General features: G+C 49.2%; 1 protein-coding gene across 10 annotated transcripts in view; it reads right to left on the bottom strand.

The window, feature by feature from the left end:
• The window catches only part of LOC119170468 (uncharacterized), a 148,202-nt gene that overhangs the window by 68,604 nt on the left and 55,613 nt on the right, over positions 1-23,985 (bottom strand). For all 10 annotated transcript variants that reach the window (XM_075887292.1, XM_075887289.1, XM_075887286.1 and 7 more), the window contains 2 exons: positions 18,967-19,085; positions 9,387-9,460 (listed from right to left, as the gene is read on the bottom strand). In XM_075887292.1, coding sequence (XP_075743407.1) covers positions 9,387-9,460; positions 18,967-19,085 — 193 coding nt within the window. The remainder of the gene's footprint in view (positions 1-9,386; positions 9,461-18,966; positions 19,086-23,985) is intronic.

Genomic DNA, 23,985 nt, shown 5'->3' with positions numbered 1-23,985 from the left:
GAATGACGAGCTCGCGTGCAGCGAAGCGGCATTTTTTCAGGTTAAGCTGCAGGCCAGCATTGGTCGGACAAGTCAAAACGTGCCTGAGGTGAAGGAGGTGCATAGGAAAATCATGGGAGAAAACCACGACATCGTCGAGGTAACAGAGACACATATTCCACTTGACGCCACATAGCGTATTATCCATAAGACGTTCAAACGTGGCAGGCGCGTTACAAAGCCCAAAAGGCATGACGTTAAACTCGTATAGTGCGTCTGGTGTAATAAACGCCGTTTTTTGGCGATCGGCTTCAGCCACTGGGACTTGCCAGTAGCCAGACCGCAAATCTAGCGACGAGAAGAATTTCGCTCCATGAAGCGTGTCAATGGCGTCCTCAATGCGCAGCAAAGGATAGACGTACTTGCGGGTTATCTTATTCAAACGACGATAGTCCATGCAAAATCGGATAGATCCGTCTTTCTTACGCACGAGGACGACAGAAGACGCCCAGGGACTGTGGGATGGTCGAATGACATCTCTACGAAGCATATCTTCGACTTGATCATTGATGCGGAGACACGGTATGGTCTTTGACGCGGTGGCTGGTGCAGGCCGGTGTCAACATGATACTTGACTTGTGACGTGCGGCCTAGTTGAGGTTGCGACACATCTAAAGAACTCCTGAACTCATGCAGAAGATACAGCAGGTTGTGGGAATTGAGACTAGCCCGCTGCCTTTGTGCGGGGTTTGCCGCCTTTTCTGCTGTTCTCACGTCCCGACATGTCTCCCCTCCTCTGCTGTCTGCCGCGCTGGGAGAGCGGAGTGACGTTCAACTCCCTCACTCGGTAGCGGATTTTGACTATGGCCCCGCCCGCGGAGTCTCCCAAGAGGTTTTCGCGTGCTGCGTCGGGAGCGGGTAGAGAGACCTCTCCGGGGACGACATTGGGGTAAGCACGCTTTTCTTTTCCATCCGTCAGCTTCCTGTGAGGCTCGTTCGGACTTCGCCAACAGCGCCTTGCGCCCGCGGCGAACGCTTACCTTATGTCGCCCCCCCCCCCCCCCCCCCTGAACGCTAGGCCGAAGAGTGGTACAGTGTCCTAGTGCGTGGCCTAGCTATGCCGACCCGTCTCCCTCTGAAGTCAAAGCGAGCGCCTTTGCCCTCGCTCAATCGGGCCTTGGTCCCGGTGTCTCCGTGGATCACCTTTACCGCGAAGACGTGCTCGTGGCACCCTGTGTAGTACTTTTATGCCTGTGGCGTGGGTAAGCCCATTTGCTTTCCCGCCGTGCCTTTGCAACGGGCTGTACTGCATTTTGGTGTTGCCACAGACAATACAGTGAAAGCTCGTTAATTCAGACCTCATCAATTTGAAATTTTGGATAATTCGAAATGGTCGCCGCAGTCCAGTCCGCAGTGCATAGGAGACCATGTGTAAAACGATTCATTAATTCGAACAGAAATTGCTGCCTCTACGGATAATTCGAAGCGCGCGCCGCCGAGCGTCATCATCGTCAAACACTAGTGGAAGCTTTTACGGCCGAACGATAGGTGGCACGACTGGTTTTTTCGAGCTTCAAGTGGCCTCCGAGCAAAGGGCGAGCAAAGTATGGCCTCCAAAATCCAGGGAGCAATTTTTTTTTCCGTAGCCCTCCCGCTATCTCAGCGCCTGGCGCCACTTGTATACGCAAGACCCGCGGGAGGCTGAGGAGTCGGCGGAGTAGTCCTAGCAGTCCTAGGCCGCACCAGGCAACGTCACTTTGTTTCTCGAGCCCATTGTTCGTTCACGCCAACAAGCAGTCTTATTCCGCATCGAAGTTGCAAGATGCCGCGGGGAAACTACTGCGCGAAGACTGTCAAGGAGAAGGCGGAGATTTTGCGAGAGGTTGACCAAGGGAACTCGAGCAAATACGAAATTGCGAGGAAGCACGGCATACCTCCGAGCACGTTGTCAACCTACATACACAACAGGACGGCCATTGAAAACGCCTATGAAGCCGAGGATTTTGGCGCCAGTTGAAAAAGGCTAAGGACAGCGAAGTTCCCGGAACTGGAGTCAGCTTTGATTATCTGGGTTAAAGAAATGAGAGCCCAGAGTATCGCATTGTGCGGCCCTATCATCATGGCCAAGGCAGCCGATTTCGCCCTGTGCTTGGACATTGAAGACTTTGTCGCCTCCAAGGAATGGTTTCAACGTTTCAGGGAGCGGCACAATCTCGTATTCCGCACGTTATCCGGCAAGGCAAAGGAAGTGGACGCCGAAACATGCGCTACTTGGAGAAGCGACACCCTGCAGCAGTACTTGGAGAGCTACTCACTACAGGATGTGTTTAACGCTGACGAGACAGCATTATTTTTCAAGTTGCAGCCAGACAAGACGATCACCAACAAGGGAGACAGCTGTGCCGGCGGCAAGCGCAGCAAAGAGCGTGTCACTGATCTGGTCGCCGCAAATATGACCGGTACGAAAAAGGTCCCCCTTTTTGTGATTGGCAAAGCACTCAAGCCACGGTGCTTCAAAAACACTCACTGCCGACGGAGTACACTGCCGACGGAGTACACCGCAAACAAGTAAGCCTGGATGACAGGTGACGTATTCAGGAAGTGGCTACTGAAATTCGACAGGTGAATGAAACTGGGCGGCAGACGCGTTCTTCTTGTCGTCGACAACTGATCGGCGCACAAAGTCGACGTTGAGCTGAGAGCAACTAAGTTGGTGTCCCTTCCGGCAAATACGACTGCGGCCCTAGAGCCAATGGACCAGGGTGTGATAAGGAACATTAAGTGCTTTTATAGGCCTCACGTGCTGGAGAGAATGATTTTGTGCGCGGGCGACAGGAAGGACTTCGGCGTTACGCTGCTCACTGCCATGCACATGTTGGTGCGCGCATGGGAACAGGTGACCGCGACCACAATCGCAAACTGTTTCCGCTACAGTGGATTTGCAGCTGGAAGTGCGCAGGATAGTTGTGACGTCGACGTGGATGGGGCTGAGGAGCTCATGCCAGTGGCATTGCGCGACACTCTTCGGGGCATACGTTTAGCCGATTATGTTGAAGTTGACACCGGTGCATCGGTGTGTGGTGCCCTGACTGATGAGGACATTATCGCTCAAGTAGCTGGTGCGCAGCCTGTTGCTGAAGAGCCAGAAGGTAAGGAAGACGAAGATGACGAAGCACCTGTGCGCCCATCAGCTTCTGCGGTGATGGAGGCACTTAATGTGGCGCGTCTCTTCTTCAGCTTTGAAGAGGGTGAAGAGGATTCCCTGCGCCGCGTCTGCGCGCTGGAACAGAGAGCCGCAGCTGTGGCATTCAGAGAAAAAAAGCAGATGGTCATCGCCGACTTTTTTGACCAATAAATATTTTTCGTGCCCCCACCCCCGAAATCCACCCATTTTTGCTCACTTTCATTATTTCTAATTTTGTATAATTCGAAATTGCCCAGCATTCACGTGGAATTCGAATTAACGAGCTTTTACTGTAAAGTGTTGCGACTTCGAGCAGTATCGTGTTCTCGCCATGGCGACGGTTAACGCGTGCCCTGCGGCTCGCTAAGACCGGACCCACGCTAGTGGCCGTACTCCTTCAGGATGCGTGTCACTACAAGGTCGGCATCTTCGGTGGGAGCGAGAGTGCAGGCGATGGCGCTGGAAAACTTATCATTGGACGACTCCCCGAGTGCCGACAGTGCTTTTGGGTGGTCGCAGTAGTCATCCGGGACATCAACCAATGACGAAGGGTCGAGATTCTGCACGCGGCCGAGACATTCCCCTGCAAGCAAAGTGACAGGTGTGGAAAGCGGATTGCTTACGAACATATTGCTTCTTCCGGAGACAAGGTCATTTGTTGCGAAAGGCAGCGGCAGAGCTCGACGACTCTTGAAGATATCGGAAGGCATAAAAAGGACTGCAGCGTCAGTGTAGGCGTTGCATTAAACGGGAACAAGTGCGAAATTTCCAAGTGGAGTATCAGTATCTTCATGAACGAGCAACTTCAGCGGCTGATGAAGAGCGTCAATTAATGGGACATCATCAAACAAGGGTGAAAACTCAACTTCGGCGCGTGCGCAATTGATGACGGCATTATGGCGGGATAGGAAGTCCCACCCGAGAATGACATCATGCGAACAGACAGCGAGAACAATAAACTCCATGATGTAAAGAATGCCTTCGATGGACACTCTTGCAGTGCAGGATGCGAGAGGCGTTACTTGCTGTGCGCTTGTGGTGTGAAGCGACAGTCCCGAAAGTGTCGTCGTGACTTTTGTAGTGGGGAATTCGCAAGGCACTGACTAGTGAGACCATCTCTCTCGGAGTGCGAAGCGCGAGTGTGTGCACGAGCTGTAGACGCTGGACTGCTCGAGCATTTCTGTCCGTACCCGCTGCTTGCCTACTACCTGGCATCGCTATTAAGCTCCCTTGCAAAGTGGTGAAAGTGTGCTGGGTACGCAAACCTGGAACTTCGAAGCCGGAAGCTGCCCACTGCATCAGCAATGCCTGATCAGACGACTGAGCAAGGCACCACCCAGCAAAGCACGGCCCAATCTCAACTGGTCATCGTGCCTACCACCCTGTGCCAACGAGATCCGCCTTTCTTCAGCGGCACCGAGGACCAAGACGTGGAAGACTGGTTGCAGCTGTTTGAAAAGGTGAGCGCCGCCAACAAGTGGGACGACCCCTCGAAATTGGAGTACGTCCCATTTTATCTCGAAGACGTCGCCAGCCTGTGGTTCACAAACCACCGTACGGAATTCGCCACTTGGGCCGCTTTCAAGACCACCCTCGCAGCTGTGTTCGATCGCCCCGCAGTGCGCGAGCTGTGTGTTGAGCAGCGCCTACGCGGACATGCACAAAGGCAGGGCGAAAACTTCACTAGCTGTATTGAAGATGTAATCGATTTATGCCGGCGCTTTAACCCTGAGATGACCGAACATGACAAGATCAGGCATATCTTGAAAGGCATAGACGATGATGCCTATCAAATGTTGCTGGCAAAGGGCCCAAGTCCGAACTTGTGACCTTGTGCCAGAGCTTGGAAGAGATTCGCAAGCAACGTGCATTAGTTCGGAGGTCAACGACAGCAGACGACTCTCTCGCTTCCCTGGCCGTCAGTGGTGACAGCACCCTGCTGGACCAGATAAAAGTATATGTACATGAAGAGGTCGCACGACAGCTTTCGTGTCTCTTGTATCTGCCGACCACCGAAGCACCAACAAACCGTCTAACGCCGACAATCAGACAGGCTATTCAGGAGCAGGTCTCCGAGGCGTTGCCATTACCTACGCCTGCCTCTCCATCAACACCTGTTGCCGCGCCACTGACTTATGCGGCCGTCGCAGCAATGCCTCCGCCTCGTCTGCCATTGTATACGCCACAACCTGTGCGACCTTCCACCGTGCCGTTTCCAGCTACACAGCAGCACGCTGGAAATCCTTGGCGCACTGCTGACAACCGGCCGATATGCTACTTTTGCGGGATTCCAGGTCACGTTGCGCGTCTATGTCGTCGGCGCTTCACAGTTAACGCACCAAGATACCCTGACTACTCGTTTCGGCCTCCATGCCACGCGCCTCACGTGCCACCTGAAGTTCACGAACTCGATGCGCAAGCTGCTTCCGGCACCCGAACCTCCGCTTCTCGACGTACTTCCCGCTCGCCTTCCCCTTCAACAAGTCGTCGTTCCGTGTCGCCTATGCGTCGACGACCCACCTCCATTGAGACGGAAAACTAACTGCCGCAGCTGCGGGGGCACGAGCTGCGTCATCGTCTAATCGTTTAAGTCCTCGCCTGTCTCACGCCAATCTTATCGATATAATCGTCGAAGGTGTACGAACACTTGCACTCATCGATACCGGTGCCGCGATATCTGTGATTAGTCAAAGACTCTGCCGCTCTCTTCGTAAAGTGACGATGCTTTCTCCCGTAGTTTCTTTGAGCACTCGAGCGCCCAACAAATTGAGCTCGTCGCGGCATGTACAGCAAAAGTGGTTATTCGAGACCTTTTGTACATCATTGAATTTCACGTGTTGGCTTCATGTTCCCACGATGTCATCCTAGGGTGGGATTTCCTATCCCGTCATCACCCCGTCGTGGACTGCGCTCGGGCCGAAGTGGAGCTGTTACCGTTTCGTGATGCGCCTTCTGTTGATGCGGCCGTATCTAGTGTGTCTAACCTTGTCGTCGCGACGGACATAGACCTTCCTCCTTTCAGTGCCCAGTTTGTCCCTGCCTGCTGCACTTCACTTTCTGACGCTACCGTCCTATTCACGCCATCTCACATCTTCGGTAGCCGCCATCACACATCGCTGCCATTCGCCGTTCTTGCGCTTTGTGCAGACACTACCGGAATATTTATTTCCAATCCGAACTCGCGCCCCCTCAGTATGCGCTGCAACGAGATGCTCGGCCACATTCAGCTTATCGATGAAGGTACTATCGTGCCTGCCGATTTCTTTGACACCAAGCCGAATATAGAGCTGAACGCGTTGGTTCCTCACTTTGCCTCGAACAGTGTGTCGTCCGATGCATTTTATCGTTCTATTGACTGCCGTCTAGCCCCGGCTCAACGAGAGCAGCTTCTTACCCTGTTGCACGAATTCAGGCGTTCGTTCGACTTCCCCCAAGCGGTTCTAGGAAGAACGAACGCCGTTGTGCACACAATTGACACAGGAAAAAGTACTCCTTTGCGCCAGCGCCCCTATCGTGTGTCTCCGGCGGAGCGTCGCGTAATTGCAGAACAAGTAGACGACATGCTACGATTGCGCGTACATGCGCGTAATTGCAGAACAAGTAAACGACAGTGGGACCATCTCTCTCGGAGTGCGAAGCGCGAGTGTGTGCACGAGCTGTAGACGCTGGACTGCTCGAGCATTTCTGTCCGTACCGGCTACCTGCCTACTACCTGGCGTCGCCATTAAACTCCCTTGCACTTTGCGTAATAAACGGTAGAGATTAGCGGCAATAACAGAAACAGCTGCGCCGGTATCCACAAGGGCAAAAGTACAATAACCTTCAACAGTTACTGCGACCACGTTAGCAGGAGAGGAGTGAGGGCTTAGACAGTTCGAAAACGGCGCAGTTCTTGCCTCTTGAACTGCGATGCTTAGTTTTCCTGTTCGGAGGGTCCGGGCCGGCAACGCATAGGGGAGGGCGATCGCCGACGAGGAGAGGGTGCGCGGTGCAGCTGGAAGTGAAGGTGGTCAGTAGGTGCATAGCGAGGTGACGATACCGGCCCGTATTGGTCGAAGGGTTGGCTGCCGGGTTGCGACGACCGGGCATAGTTGCCGAACGTCTGAAGTCTACGGCGGCAGTAGCGGGCAACGTGTCCGGGAGTGAAGCAGGCGTAGCAAATCGGTCGGTTATCGGGCATCCTCCAAGGATTGGCGACTGGTGGTGCCACCCAAGATGCAGTATAAGTAGCCGGGTGTGCGGGCTGTGAGAGCGTGGTGTAGGGCGGTTGCGGAAGCCTACGCACAGCGTCCGCATATGTGAGCGGCGCGGCTATGGGCTGCATCTCTTGCGAACAGGCGACAGGAGGAGCCACAGGCTGCGCTGCATACGTTAGGGGCGCGCCCGAAGGCTGAACGGCTGGCAGATAGGTGACAGGGGCACCTACCGGCTGTGCGACACGCGGGCAGTGAACACAACTAGATAGAGGTGGCTCGTAGTGCGCAAGGGGAACAGCTTGTGCAACCTCTTCCGATAAAGCAGTGCAAAGCGGGGCAGGTAGACGGGTGGTGATCTCCTGAGTAAAGGGCACTAGAGAAAGTTGGCGGGCGACTTCCTCACGGGCGACTTCCTCACGGACGAAGGCTTGGACTTGCTGAAGCAACGGTGAATTGTCAGGCATGATGTCGAAACTGGACAGCGACTCACCACCACGCTGAGGATGCCGAGTAAGAGTGCGTTGCTTCTTCAACTCGTCGTAGCTTTGACACAAGCTGACGACTTCAGAAACTGTGCTCGGATTCATAGCCAAGAGCAGTTGAAATGCGCCATCGTCGATGCCTTTCAGGATGTGTTTGACCTTGTCCGACTCGAGCATGGTGTCATTTGCGCGTCGACAAAGGTCGATGACATCCTCAATATAGCTGGTAAAATTTTCGCCAGTCTGCTGAGAGCGGTCGCGCAAGCGCTGTTCTGCCCGCTGCTTGCGGACAGCCGGCCGACCGAACACTTCAGCACATGACGTCTTGAAGGCGCTCCATGTGAGGATGTTGTGTTTGTGGTTGTTAAACCACAATTCTGCGACGCCAGTGAGATAAAATATGACGTGGCCCAGCTTGTCGGATTCATTCCACTTATTATTGGCACTTACCAGCTCGTAGTGCTAGAGCCGGTCTTCCACGTTGGTCCCATCCGCACCGCTGAAGACCTTCGGGTCCCGTAGCCTAGGATGGCCAGGGCAGTTGAACTGGGGCGACGATGCCGATGGGTTGGCATTGTCAGTCATGATGGGCGGTAGCTTGCAGCTTCGCAGCTCCAGGATGTAGCGATGGGGATAAACAGCACTCTCCACCAAATGTGAAAAGGTTTATTAGCCGTTAACGACAACGGCACGACAGCGTGAAGAACCGTCTAGCAGCGAACCGAAGCACGAGCCGAGAGAGACAGGCAATGGCGATGCTGCTCGCTGCAGGCACATCTTCCTCTTCACACAAGGAATAAACTGCTTGGCCGTTAAGAGAACGTCTTTCAGGGCAAGTCCATATCTAAAACACTATCGATATAACGACCACTTTTTGCGATACTCTGAAGTTCGTAATAAACAAATTATTGTATGCAGTCTGCACCACTTATAACATAACCATTAACGGTGCCCGACTACCTAGATATCAAGGGCTTTTCTCACAATCCTATTTGCCATCATACAGAAAGGCCCCATTGGTATTTCAATACAGCTTATAGCTAACAGCTTACAGAGCAACATGTCAATTATAATGCAGCTATACTAACGTTTTCCTGAAAGCGGGGATGTGAGAACACGGTACACCTTAGTTATTTATAGAAAATATTGGCCGCGAGGGGCTCCGCTAGAGAGGCCAGCGCTGCGATTGTTTTGACGTCACATATAGGATGCGTGCGCTCGCCTTGCTTGCATCGGCCACCATGACTGCACTTGCATCTTTCCCCATGGCTGCACCGGTTCTTAGTCGCGATTTTATGATGAAGATTAGACAGGAGAGTGCCACCGGGAGCACCAATTCGTAGTTTGTTTGCCCTTTCAGGGCAGTGTCTCAGAGTCTGGATGATTGATCCCCAAGTGTGTCGGTAAAAAAGCAAAAGCTGGACCAAAACAAACTCAACTAAGTACAGCACTTTCACTGTTCTTTGTCACGAGTGGCTAAACCAAAACACGAAAGAAACACATGGGCAAAGTTCTGCCGCAGAACAAAGAAGAAGTGAAACAAACCTCGACTCCTCGTGTGGTATAACGACGTAGATTTAACAGCCCCACTTTCACCATCCATGTCATCCTTTTCACGTCTGCATATTCAAACAGACAGAAATCAGGAGAATGCAGCTTGCAAAAAATCTGTTTACGAAAGATATAAAGGTATCGATGAAGATTCAAATGTGTTCGAAAGCTTTCAAATGTGTTCAAAAGCTTTTAAATGTAACATTTAGAGCTAAACTTAAGTCAGAAAATTAACAAAGTGGGTTCAAAGTTATCTCTGAGCACACATAGAAGGGTTCATATCTTTCTTGTTTTCAACAATAGATAGTGATGACCGTTCATTTATGAATAAAAAGCTCATATTTCCACATACATTTTCACATGCTTAAATTGAAAGTGGGTGCCTCGTACGGCATATTCATGTGTGCGTGTTTAGGTGCTCTTGAAAGCTGTCATTCATCAAAGTAACACTTCTGTACTCTGAAAGCAACACATCTAAGCTGAACATTTTTTGTAGATTATGACATCTTCGTGCCCATTCGACACACCTCTACTTGTTCATCAGATATATTCAGAGTAAGCAAAGTTCATCTACTATGTTACGAATATGTGAGTTATGGTGGATCAAACCTTTATATTCTGTAACAGCAGCCAAATGATCTAACCATCAGGCCAGGATCACAACATATTCATCTCATGCCACAGCTTCTCTTTGTAATGTTCGGTGCATGCATCGAGCACCATTTTTTCAATGGTTCTCTTGAGACAACTAGCATTTTAAGCAGCTAGCACTTCTAGGACACTTTGGCTGCACTACTTCTGGGACAGGCCCATGTTCATTATACTGCAGTTTTAGGGATCAGCCCATACGTTGCATAATTACACATTGCAAATGTCTCTTTTATATTTTTCCTTTCTCATTTGTTGCCTACGAGGTAACCACACCTGCCTAGGTCCGAATAGGACCTCCAGTACATGTAAATAAATACATATATTTATATGATTGTACAACTGTTATGAGACTGCAGAGAAATAGTGTAGAATCAAAATGCATGCAGATCATATAGGATATGTGCATTCAGATACCCATAATAAAGATGTGTATGCCGCTTTGACACACGCTAACACAAAGCATTTCAAACATTCATTGTTGGGCTTAGCTGCTTGGTTTTATGAATACTTAGCTGCTGAAATGAATACTTAGCTGCTTGGTTTTAGAAAACTGTCTGCAAGAAAATAATGTTTAAATGCTCATGACCATGAACAAGGGTACAAGGTATGCTAAATCGCTGCAATATGAGCGATTGGCATGTGTATTTTCTTCAAATTTACTTTCTTGGCAGCTTTGATTTTCAAGCCATTCAAAGTAATGATTTATAGTTATACAAGTTTCAACTGAAGCTCCTTGTAATTTTGGTGCCTGGAACTGCATGTTATAATTATTGGTGGCTGGATTATGCAATGACCAGGCTACAGAATGTTTTTGCAAGGCCCCATGAAAGTCATATCATGAAGGTTTCATTGCACAGATCACCTTGTCTCAAGAGAGCAAATCATCACTCATGTTCTGTTGCAAACCTTAGCACCAACCAAAAATGATTCAGAGACTCCTAAATGACAGGATTTACCACAAAATGAATAATATGTAAGAAGAACGTTCCAGCTTTGAAACCTTTTATCAACAATACTTCTAACAGGACACTAAAGTACTTGAACTCGATTCATTCAGTGAAGCCCCACACTTGTAAATTGAAACAAGATAATACAGCCGATTCTACTTTGAACTATCCAACGAATATTTATATAGTAGTAGTGAATTTTAACGCTTCAGGACTGCATCACTTTCGAAAGAGTCATGCATTATAAGAGAGAATTAGCGACCAGGAATTGACTACTATGGTGCACTATCTGGCCACTACCTCCCACATGGATATGCCAATTAACCCTTGGCCCACAGTCCCCAGTGGCTGCGAAAAAACTGACCACCGCGGCAGTCAGATCTGCGACACAGCACAGGGTGATAAGAATCTCTGGGTCTGGACAGGCCGCCATTATAATCTGAACTTGGCAACGTTTAACGTTAGAACCTTATCTAGTGAGGCAAATCTAGCTGTGCTACTCGAGGAACTAGAGGGTGTTAAATTGGATGTAATAGAACTAAGTGAAGTGTGCTATTCGACAAACTAGAGGGTGTTAAATTGGATGTAATAGGACTCAGTGAGGCTAGGAGGACAGATGGGGCCTATATAGGGCTATATAAAGGGCATGTCCTTTGCTATCGTGGCTTGTTTGACAGAAGAAAACAGGGGGTGGGGTTCCTCATCCACAAAAATATAGCTGATAACATGGAGGAATACAAAAGGGTGGTAGGTATCGTAATTAAATTCATGAGAGATACAAGATGTAAGTGGTCTGGCCTATCACCTACATCCAGCCATGATGGCGTATTAGTTGAAAGCTTCTATGAAGACGTGGAATCGGCAATGAGTAAGGTAAAAATACAGTACACCATACTGATGGGCGACTTCGATGGCACAGTAGAGAAGCAGACTGAAGACCAGGCAGTGGGGGATCATGGCATTGGTACTAGAAATGCCAGAGGGGAGTTATTAGTAGAATTCACAGAATGCAATAGTTTATGCACCTTGAATATCTTCTACCGAAAGCAAGTGAACTGTGTGGGGGAGCACGAGCGCTCAGCCACCCTCTCTCTTTTATGGCAGCGCGACAGCCTAGTTGCCGGGACATGACTGTCCCTTCGAGAGTCAATAAACACTCTTGCGAGAAGATAGAACACCCCCGCGGCCAGCACTCATGATTCCCCCTTTCCCGGCGTGCGGAACAGGTTTCCCCTCCCTCAGGGAGAAAAAGTATTGTTCTCGTCAGGGAGAGGAAAACCGGGTCAGTGGAAAAAACTAGCGTGCGGACAGCCCCACACTCTCTCTGACACCAGACTTGAAAGAAGAAGGTCGAACCTGCAAATTCCCCTTCGAGCCGAGGACAACAACGACCAAGGACCGTCTACCCTTGTTTTTTGTACTATATCCTCACGACATTTGCGCGCTATTGCTAACGCCTAGCAATAAAGTGTCGTTTTGTTGACCTAGCCTGTTTCCTTATTCGCCCGAACCCGTGTAGCTGCAATGAGACGAGCTACGGACTGGGGACGTTAATCGTGCATGGTACGACTGTGTGCGGCTGGAACATTAGTTAAGCTTCTGTGTCTACGGACAGGGGACGTTAATCGTGCATGGTACGACTGTGTGCGGCTGGAACATTAGTTAAGCTTCTGTGTCAGCCGTACATAGGACGGCCCCCAACAACCACAAGTGGACATGGAAGAGCTCTAATGGCGAAAGTAAGAATGAAATAGACTTTATACTGAGTGCACACTCAGGCATCGTGCAGGATGTGGAAGTGCTTGGCAAGGTACGATGCAGAGACCATACAATGGTAAGGTCTCGAGTTAACCTAGACTTGAAGAAGGAATGAAATAAAATGATACGCAAGAAGCCAATCAATGAGCTAGCATTGAGAGAGAAAGTGCACGAGTCAGATTCTCGCTTAGGTACTAGGCTCTCATTGAGGAAATCAGTCTCAGTGTTGACACAATGAATGATAATCTGACAAGTATCATTACGATGTGTGCTGTGGAAGTTGAAGGTACGGTAGTTAGACCGGACTCTAGCGCAGAGATCTTCATTAAAAAACGTCACGGCATGAAAGCCTCAAACACAACATACATATTTGGACTGGCAGATCTTTCAAAGTTGATTAATAAATGTAAGGTATCCCATGTAAGCAGGTATAAGACTGGAAAAATTGAACATGCTCTAAGGAACGGAAGAAGTGTCAAAGCGGTGAAGCAGAAACTTGGGACAGGCAAAAACCAGATGTATGCTCTAAGGGACAAGGAAGGCAAAGCAAAGCAACTAAGTCGATCCCGGATATATCAAACTCGGATATATCAAACTATTGGCTATATTGAACAGTTGAAAAACCCCCTTGAATTTCCTATGCAAAAGTACGGGACCGATTCATCTGTATATTGAACTCCCGCACAGCAGGACAACCGCTATATCGAACACTGCACCAAACCGAGGTCCAGAAAATGCATTTTCCTTGCAAATATTGATCTATTTTCAGCCGCGTTCTGATAAGTTCGGATCATTTTCCACGTGCAGGTGATGAAAGGTGGTGTCATTCGATCGCTCTGATCTGCTTCGTTGCGAGGCGCTCGCGAGTGCACCGGTATGTTTGATGCACAATCTGCAAGTCTCATCATGTGAGCATAGTGTTTTTAAAATAAACCAATTGCCAAGAACACCAAATTAAGAATTCAAAGTGGCTTGGCAACCTCATTGCGATGTTCACATTCCCTTTTTTTGTTAGCGCTCAATGGTATGCGATACTAAAAAGCATGGCCTTTGAGAAGGAGCTGAACTCCCTTATTCGAAAAGCTTCAGTGATATTGAGTATGACTAGAACTTGACGGTGTGCAAGAAGCATGACAAGTTTATGGCCTATTTTCATGCGAGAGAAAGTACGGTTACTTGTAGTTCACATTTTGTCATTCATTATACTGTGAGTAAATCGTTATGTTAGGAGTTGTAATGATTTCCAAGGCCTTTATTTAGGCCTTAAATACGCATATTTTGTAATTCGAGATATTGATATATCGAACTAATTCAACATCCCCTTTGAGTTCGATATATAAGAGATTGGCTGTACTAATATGAATAGGATAGTTAAAGTAAGGAATGAGTTTTACAGAGAACTGTACAATAGCCAGGACAACCCCGACCATAGGGTAAGAACTAGCAGTAACCCAGATGGCATCCTATCAGTAATGACAGAAGAGTCAGGAAAGCCTTGGAGGGAATGCAAAAAGACAAAGCTGCTGGTAAGGATCAGGTAACATCAGATCTGTTAAAAGACAGAGGACAGATTGTGTTAGAAAAACTAGCCACCCCGTTTACGAAGCCTCTTCTGACAGGGAGGGTACCATAATCTTGGAAGAATGCTATCATCATCTTAATCCATAAGAAAGGAGACGACAAGGACTTGAAGAACTACAGGCCAATCAGCTTGCTCTCTGTCATATACAAGCTATTTACAAAGGTACTTGCTAACAGAATTAAGACAACAATAGAATTCAATCAACCTAAGGAACAAGCAGGATTTCGAACAGACTACTCAACAATCGATCACACTGATACTATCAATCAGGTGATTGATAGCACGCAACCACTATTCGCCGCGAGATTGAGCAGAGTCGCGGCATGGCGGCAACTGGCCGAAACGGCAAAGTGTGGACTGCTCCCTGCGTTGTCTACTAGCCACATCATGTTTGCAATTTGTCGTGAACATTCGCAAAGGGTGACTTGTTCGGATATGTCAGCGCGAGCTTCACTGCTTGTACGTATGCCTGAAATGACGGATGAAAGCATTTTGTCTTGCTCGGCTGGTAATGCACTGCAATAAGATCAGAAATATGCAACTTCCCAGAGCGCTGTGTATTGTCGTTGTACCCTCCATTTACCAGAATCACTTCAGTGTGAGTATGGTTTTCTGCTTCAAGCATATCGTAAAATGCACTTGGCATCATTTCAAGCACGAATACTATTAAATTGTGAGTGAACGCAGCGTTTGAGCGATTTCGTTGTAAACAAAAACGAGGGTATATAGGCCATGCACTGGCACCTTGTTGTTAAGTTTATAAATACAGCACTGTAAATATTAGCTTATCGACTATGTGATGAGCTTTATTTATGTTTATCTGGCCATAATACTACTACAGAAAGGTAATTCTATCAAGTCAAGTGTGACACTTCGGTACTTGAACTCCTCTTGAAACGGAGTTGCTCAGTGTGATTTTTCAACTTGGGATGAAACTTACACAGCGAAATTTACACTGATACACTGCTTAGATTTGAAAATGTGTTGAATAACCCAGATGTTCAAAATTATTTCAGACAACATGCCTTACATTACTGTTGTACATTTTCACAGAAAATGTCATCTTTTTTTCACACTGTCTAGAGGGTTTGTGTGGCCTTGTTATTGACTGGCAGAACGCAACGGTCATTTTTCTATTGAAAAAATTAAAAAAAAAACATATTCTTCCCATGAAATAAGCAGACTTTTGTTTTATCACTGTCATATGCACGTGATCCTTCCACGAAAGCTTTCTACGGACTCTTATAAGCTTTTGACAGTGTTAATGTTGCACGAACATGTGTGTATGTGATAAACGTCAATGTAACGCAAAGCGCTGTCAGCCAGGAAACTTTCCTGGCTAGGCTTATCAAGTGTCCCATATTTCATGGGGAACAGAATGAGGCGAAAAATGCACATGCGTATTTGCTGTGAACAGTGGCACCGAATGCATCGCACCGATATGAGGGATATCTTTCCTTTCTTTTATAGTATTCAAATGAGCAAGATGTTGATAAGTAGTTAAGTCGTGCAAGAGGAGTGCGTAGTAGGTGAAACATAAGCGAAATGCGTACAAACAACACAGCACAAGCGTGATTTAGTGCAAAACCGTGCAGACAGCCAGCCAGGGTGAGCTTGACTCGCTAGTAATAGTAACGGTTGTGGGGGTGATGACACCCCCGCAAGGTTGTTCGTGCCGCGTGGTGCATGTGGCCCGCGCAGAAGCCGTATTTCAGGGTCACAACTATTGAATGGTAGGCGCCGTTGTGTTCGCGGGCGTTGATCACCACTATCATCATCATCGTTAGATCGGAAGCACAGGCGGTGACCCCTGGGGGCAGGCCTTGGTGGCAGCTCGAGTTGATTGAGGGAGCCTTTTTTTTTTTGGGGGGGGGGGGGGGGGGCGTTTGGCACGAATGGTTGTGTCTCGCGTGGGTCCCCAGTGCACGGCATTGCGAGCCATCTGCCGGGGGCCCTCGTGGTGAGTCAAGCGTTGGCGCCGCCGCCTTGGGTGTGTTATCCTGTTTATGATGTTGAGTGTTGCGTAAACTTTGTGTAAGGCTATTATAGCGTGCTGATCACAATTGCTGTTGTAATGATCCGACTGACGATATCATCAATTTAAAAGCATTTAAATAAATGTATGTTGGTCGGTTTGGTGCGACCGTGTCAACTGTGTCCATCCGTGTTCCAAGAGCGTGGCGCTCTCCACATCGAGACCCCACAATGGCTGCCCAACGTGGAGCTCTTGAAGCATCGGATGACAGTTCTGGCGATTCGGAACAGCCATTTTTTGAGCTGTGGAAGAGTAGGCCCAGGGTAACTAGGGAAACTTCCATTGCTAGCGTCGGCAATGTGCTTTGTTGAGAGTCAGGAGATCGGTTGTTGTAACGTGTTTGAACTTGTCGGCACATTGATGTTTTTTTTTTTTTCTGCTCACGTTTTTTTTTTGTTGTTGTTGTTAGTGTTAGTTCAAGAACGTTGTTCTGTTGGTACGAGAGCCATGCGGTTTGGCATCCTGGGGTGAGCAAAGCACATGTTTCGTGCAGAAGCCGTGTTTCGGGGTCACAACTATTGAACAGTAGGCGCTGTTGTGTTGGCGAGCGTTGATCACTACTATCATCCTCATGGTTAGATCGGGAGCGCCGGCAGTGACCCCAGGCTGCAGGCCTTGGTGGCAGCACGAGTTGATTAAGCGAGCCTTTTCTGCGGGTCGCATTCGGTGCGAACGGTTATCTCTCGCGTGAGTCCCTGGTGCATGACACCACGGGCCATCTGGCGGGGCCTTCGTGGTGAGTCAAGCATTGGCGACGAAGCCTTGGGTGTGTTGTAAGGCTGTTATAGCATGTTGATCTCAATTGATGTTATAATAACTCAGCTGGCGATATCCTTGATTTAAAAGCAGTTAAATAAATGTGTGTTGCTCGTTGTGGTCCGACCGTGTCTGCTGTGTCCGTCCGTGTTCCAAGAGTGTGGCGCTCTCCGCATCGAGACCCCACACGTTGCATGGGCTTCGTGTGTCGATTCAGCAGAGAGCAACATAAATATTACTAGTAAGCTTCAGTCAACGCATTTCATTTGCCAACAATCGGCTCAAACCGCAGGCAGTGAAGCGCTGCTGCCCGTGTTTGTATACACGTCACCGACAGCCTATCCACATATTCCATGGGGACGGTGTTGCCACCTATAGCCTAATCTCGTTGCGAATAGTACATAGTCTTCCTATATTACAAGAAGGCATTTGATTCAGTAGAGATATCAGGAGTCATGTAGACACTGCAGAGTCAGGACGCCAACGAAGCATATATAAACATCCTGGAAGAAATCTAAAGAGGATCAACTGCCACCACAGTGCTTCATAAAAAAAGCAACAAAATACCAATAAAGAACGGTGTCACACAAGGGGATAAGACCTCTTCAATGCTATTTACCGCGTGCTTACAGGAGGTTTTCAGAGACCTAGAATGGGAAGAGTTAGAGATAAGAGTTAATGGAAAGTACCTTGGTAACATACGCTTCACCGATGACATTGCTTTGCTGAGTCATTCGGGGGAGGAATTGCGATTCATTTCTCAATTAGACAGGGAGAGCAGAAAGGTACGTCTTAAAATTAGCCTGCAGAAAACGAAAGTAATGTAGAACAACCTTGGGCGAGAAATGCGCCTCGAGACAGGTACCACTGCACTTGAAGTTGTAAAAGAGTACGCCTACTTAGGACAGGTGGTAACCGCGGAGCCGAACTATGAGATTGAAGTAGTTCGACGAATAAGAATGTGGTGGAGCACATTTGGCAAGCATTCTGAAATTCTGACTGATACATTGGCACTATCCCTCAAGAGGAAGGCATATAACAGCTGCCACTTGCCAGTACTTATACCTAAGGAGCAGAAACATGGAGGCTTACAAAGAGGGTTCAGTTAAAGTTGAGGACGACACAGCAAGCGATGGAAAGGAAAATGATAGGGGTAACCTTAAAGACAAGAAGAGAGCACAGTGGCTCAGGGAACAAACCGGAGTTCAAGATATCATAGTTAAAATCAAGAAGAAATGAATAGGGGCCAGGAACGTAGGAAATAGGCAGGATAACAACTGGTCAATGAGGGTAACTGACTGGATTCCCAAGGAAAACATGCGGGTGAGGGGGAGACAGAAAGTTAGGCGGGCAGATGATATTAGGAAGCTTGCAGGTATGAAGTGGCAGCTGCAAGCACAGGACAGAGTTGACTGGCGGAACATGGGAGAGGCTCCTGTCCTGTAGTACAGCAGTAGGCGTAGTCAGTAGGAAATAGGCAGAATAACAATTGGTCAATGAGGGTAATTGACTGGATTCCCAAAGAAGGCATGCGGGTGAGAGGGAGACAGAAAGTTAGGTGGGCAGATGAGATTAGAAAGCTTGCGGGTATAAAGTGGCAGCAGCAAGCACAGGACCGAGTTGACTGGCAGAACATGGGAGAGGCTCCTGTCCTGCAGTAGGCATAGTCAGGCTTATGATGATGCTGGTGATGCATTGTAGAAAACATTTTCTGTTTATGACTTTACTGTCCTCAGTCATACTCAAGCAAGGGAAGTACCAATTATCAAAACAATACTTTGTTCAACCATGTAAGTATGGTCTATCAGTCAAGTAGTAAAACAGGCAGGAAAAGAATCAACACACCCTTCTTTCAATTGAGCAGTTGGCTCTCCGATATCTGCAGCTTCAACGTCCTCATCAGTTGAATCGGATGTGCTTTTCTCTGAGACCACGTCGTCGACAAAAGGAATGGCACTGTCACTCTGAAAGAGAAAAATATATTGGCCTATGCTTGCAGGCTTATATAACGAGAGGCAAATATCGGCACAATACTAAATAAAAACTTTTGCAAGAACGAACATTTGATCACAAATCTCACGCAACAGAATATAAACACAGATTGTACAGTTGAAAGCAAATGGTATGATGTACAGCCATCCATCTGTAGTGGGGAATTCGTAAGGCAATAACTAGTGGGATCATCGCTGAGTGCGAAGCGCGAGCGGGTGCATGAGCTGTAGATGCTGGACTGCCCGAGCATTTGTTTCCGTACCGGCTGTCTGCCTATTACCTGGCGTCGCTATTAAACCCCCTTGCAAAGTGGTGGAGGTGCTGGGTACACAAACCTGGAACTTCGAAGCCGGAAGCTGCCCACTGCATCAGCAATGCCTGATCAGACGACCGAGCAAGGCACCACCCAGCAAAGCACGGCCCAATCTCAACTGGTCATCGTGCCTACCACCCTGTGCCAACGAGATCCGCCTTTCTTCAGCGGCACCGAGGACCAAGACGTGGAAGACTGGTTGCAGCTGTTTGAAAAGGTGAGCGCCGCCAACAAGTGGGACGACCCCTCGAAATTGGAGTACGTCCCATTTTATCTCGAAGACGTCGCCAGCCTGTGGTTCACAAACCACCGTACGGAATTCGCCACTTGGGCCGCTTTCAAGACCACCCTCGCAGCTGTGTTCGATCGCCCCGCAGTGCGCAAGCTGCGTGTTGAGCAGCGCCTACGTGGACGTGCACAAAGGCAGGGCGAAAACTTCACCAGCTATATTGAAGATGTAATCGATTTATGTCGGCGCTTTAACCCTGAGATGACCGAACATGACAAGATCAGGCATATCTTGAAAGGCATAGACGATGATGCCTATCAAATGTTGCTGGCAAAGGGCCCAAGTACCGTATCCGAACTTGTGACCTTGTGCCAGAGCTTGGAAGAGATTCGGAAACAACGTGCAGCAGTTCGGAGGTCGACGACAGCAGACGACTCTATCGCTGCCCTGGCCGTCGGTGGTGACACCTCCCTGCTGGAGCAGATAAAAGAATATGTACACGAAGACATCGCACGACAGATTTTGTGTCTCTCGTATCTGCCGACCACCGAAGCACCAACGAACCGCCTAACGCCGACAATCAGACAGGCTATTCAGGAGCAGGTCTCCAAGGCGTTGCCATTACCTACGCCTGCCTCTCCACCAACGCCTGTTGCCGCGCCACTGACTTATGCGGCCGTCGCGGCAATGCCTCCATCTCGTCTGCCATTGTATACGCCACAACCTGTGCGACCGTCCACCGCGCCGTTTCCAGCTACACAGCAGCACGCCGGAAATCCTTGGCGCACTGCTGACAACCGGCCCATATGTTACTTTTGCGGAATTCCAGGTCACGTTGCACGTCTATGTCGTCGGCGCTTCACAGTTAACGCACCAAGATATCCTGACTATTCGTTTCGGCCTCCATACCACGCGCCTCACGTACCACCTGAAGTTCACGAACGCGATGCGCAAACTGCTTCCGGTGCCCGAACATTCGCTTCTAGACGTTCTACTTCCCGCTCGCCTTCACCTTCAACAAGTCGTCGTTCTGTATTACCTATGCGTCGATGACCCACCTCCATTGAGACAGAAAACTAACTGCCGCAGCTCCGGAGGCACGAGCTGCGTCATCGTCTGATCGTTTAAGTCCTCGCCTGTCTCCCGCCAATCTTATCGATGTAATCGTCGAAGGTGTACGAACACTCGCACTCATCGATACCGGTGCCGCGATATCTGTGATTAGTCAAAGACTCTGCCGCTCTCTTCGTAAAGTGACGATGCTTTCTCCCGTGGCTTCTCTTAGTACTGCGCGCGCCCAACAAATTGAGCCCGTCGCGGCGTGTACAGCAAAAGTGGTTATTCGAAACGTGTTGTACACAATTGAATTTCACGTGTTGGCTTCATGTTCCCACGATGTCATCCTAGGATGGGATTTCTTATCACGTCATCACGCCGTCGTGGACTGCGCTCGGGCCGAAGTGGAGCTGTTACCGTTTCGTGATGCGCCTTCTGTTGATGCGGCCGTATCTAGTGTGGCTAACCTTGTCGTCGCGACGGACATAGACCTTCTTCCTTTCAGCGCCCAGTTTGTCCCTGCCTGCTGTGCTTCACTTTCTGACGCTACCGTCCTATTCACGCCATCTGACATCTTCGGTAGCCGCCACCACACATCGCTGCCATTCGCCGTTCTTGAGCTTTGTCAAGGCACTACCAGGATATTTATTTCCAATCCTAACTCGTGCCCCCTCAGTTTGCGCCGCAACGAGACGCTCAGCCACATTCAGCTTATCGATGAAGGTACTGTCGTGCCTGCCGATTTCTTCGACACCAAGCAAAATATGGAGCTGAACGCGTTGGTTCCTCACTTTGCCTCGAACAGCGTGTCTACCGATGCATTTCACTGTTCTATTGACAGCCATCTCACCCCGGCTCAACGAGAGCAGCTTGTTACCCTGTTGCACGAATTCAAGCGTTCGTTTGACTTTCCCCAAGCGGTGCTAGGAAGAACGAACACCGTTGTGCACACAATTGACACAGGAAAGAGTACTCCTTTGCGCCAGCGCCCTTATCGTGTGTCACCAGCGGAGCGTCGGGTAATTGCAAAACAAGTAGACGACATGCTACAGCGTGGAGTCATCAAGCCTTCTTGTAGTCCTTGGTCTTCCCCAGTTGTACTCGTCAAAAAAAAAGGATGGTTCAATGCGGTTCTGCGTAGACTACAGGCGCCTAAACAACATTACGAGGAAAGATGTTTACCCTCTTCCCCGCATAGACGACGCTCTCGATTGTCTCCAAGGTGCAGAATTCTTTTCCTCGCTTGACCTTCGCTCGGGTTATTGGCAGGTCCCAATGGCTGACTCTGGTCGTCCAAAAATGGCGTTTGTCACACCAGATGGCCTCTATGAATTTACCGCAATGCCATTCGGACTCTGCAACGCGCCTGCCACATTCGAGCGAATGATGGACAGCATTTTACGCGGTCTCAAATGGAACATATGCTTGTGCTGTCTTGATGACGTTGTGGTTTTTTCACCCGATTTCACTTCGCATCTCACTCGTCTGCGTAAGATTCTACAGTGCCTTACAAACGCCAGGCTTCAGCTTAACCTGAAGAAGTGTCACTTCGTGGCTAAACAACTCACCATACTTGGTCATGTCGTCTCGAAAGCCGGCATCCTTCCCGACCCTGACAAGCTTCATGCTGTTGCCGAATTTCCTAAGCCAACTACAGTTAAAGAACTACGGAGCTTTGTGGGCCTGTGCTCCTATTTTCGTCGGTTTGTCCGGAACTTTGCCTTCATCATCGCTCCACTTACCTAACTCCTTGCTGGCACTGCAGATCTTTCCAATTAGACAGCAGCCTGTGACGAATCCTTCGCAACACTGCGCCAACTCCTTACCTCACCACCCGTACTGCGCCATTACGACCCTACTGCGCCAACCGAAGTGTACACGGATGGAAGTGGCGTCGGCCTTGGTGCAGTACTCGCGCAACGCAAGCCAGGTTTTACGGAGTATGTGGTCGCCTATGCCAGCCGCGCCCTCACTAAGGCAGAAGCCAATTATTCTGTTACGGAAAAAGAGTGCCTCGCGATTGTGTGGGCGTTAAACAAGTTTCGCCCCTATTTGTACGGCCAAACTTTTGATGTGGTAACTGACCATCACGCACTCTGGTGGTTGGCTTCACTGAAAGATGCTTCCGGCCGCCTCGGACGTTGGGCACTACGCCTCCAGGAATTCGACATACGCGTCGTCTACCGATCGGGGCGAAAGCACTCTGACGCAGATGCGCTTTCACGATCACCCGTGAAATCTGATGATACGGATATATCAGCCCTGGACCTTCCCCTCTCTGCCGTCAGCGTCACAGACATGCCATCCGAACAGCGGAAAGACCCTTGAATTGCCTCGCTCTTGAATATGCTTTCTGACGCATCAACTTCCGGTTACCCGCGTGCTCTTCGCCGCCAAGCAACGCATTTCGCCATACGGAATGGCCTGTTATACCGTCGCAACTATTAAGTGGCTGGCCGTAAATGGCTGGTAGTTATACCCAGCCATATGCGGTCTGATATCTGCAAATATTTTCATGCTGCAGCGCAACACGCACACGCCGGTGCGCTAAAGACGTATGAGCGGATTCGCCAACGTTACTACTGGCGGGGTATGTACACGTTTGTACGCAAACACATTCGCTCATGTTCCCAGTGTCAGCAGCGCAAGACATTCCCACATTCACCCGGTCAACTGCAGCCTTTGCCATGTCCTGCACGCCCATTTGATCGTGTTGGGATTGACCTATACGGCCCGCTACCGTGCTCTGTTGGTGGTAATCGATGGGTGATTGTGGCTGCCGACCATCTGACAAGGTACGCCGAAACGGCATCCCTACCTTCGGCTGGCGCTCGTGACGTTGCAACCTTCATCTTGCACCGGTTTGTTCTTCGTCATGGTGCACCACGGGAGCTCCTGAGTGACAGAGGACGCGTATTTTTGTCCGAAGTTCTGCAGCAGCTCCTACATTCATGCCGTACAGTACACCGCACATCAACAGCCTACCACCCTCAGACGAACGGCCTAACGGAACGTTTCAACAGAACCCTTGGAGACATGCTTGCTATTTATATTGATTCCGACCACTCCAACTGGGACGTTGTTCTTCCTTTCGTGACGTAAGACGTACGCCTACAATACGGCGATTCAATCAACAACAGGCTTTTCTCCATTTTTTCTTTTATATGGTCGTGACCCATGCAACACACTCGACACAATTCTGCCATACAATCCTGATGCCTCCGAGTTCAGCCCAGTTTCTGAAATGGCCGAACATGCCGAAGAGTGTCGTCAG

This window comes from Rhipicephalus microplus, chromosome 2, assembly GCF_043290135.1.
Source record: "Rhipicephalus microplus isolate Deutch F79 chromosome 2, USDA_Rmic, whole genome shotgun sequence".
NCBI lineage: Eukaryota > Metazoa > Arthropoda > Arachnida > Ixodida > Ixodidae > Rhipicephalus > Rhipicephalus microplus.
The sequence above is the reverse complement of the archived record's forward strand: the minus strand, read 5'-3'. Positions and strand labels throughout refer to the sequence as shown.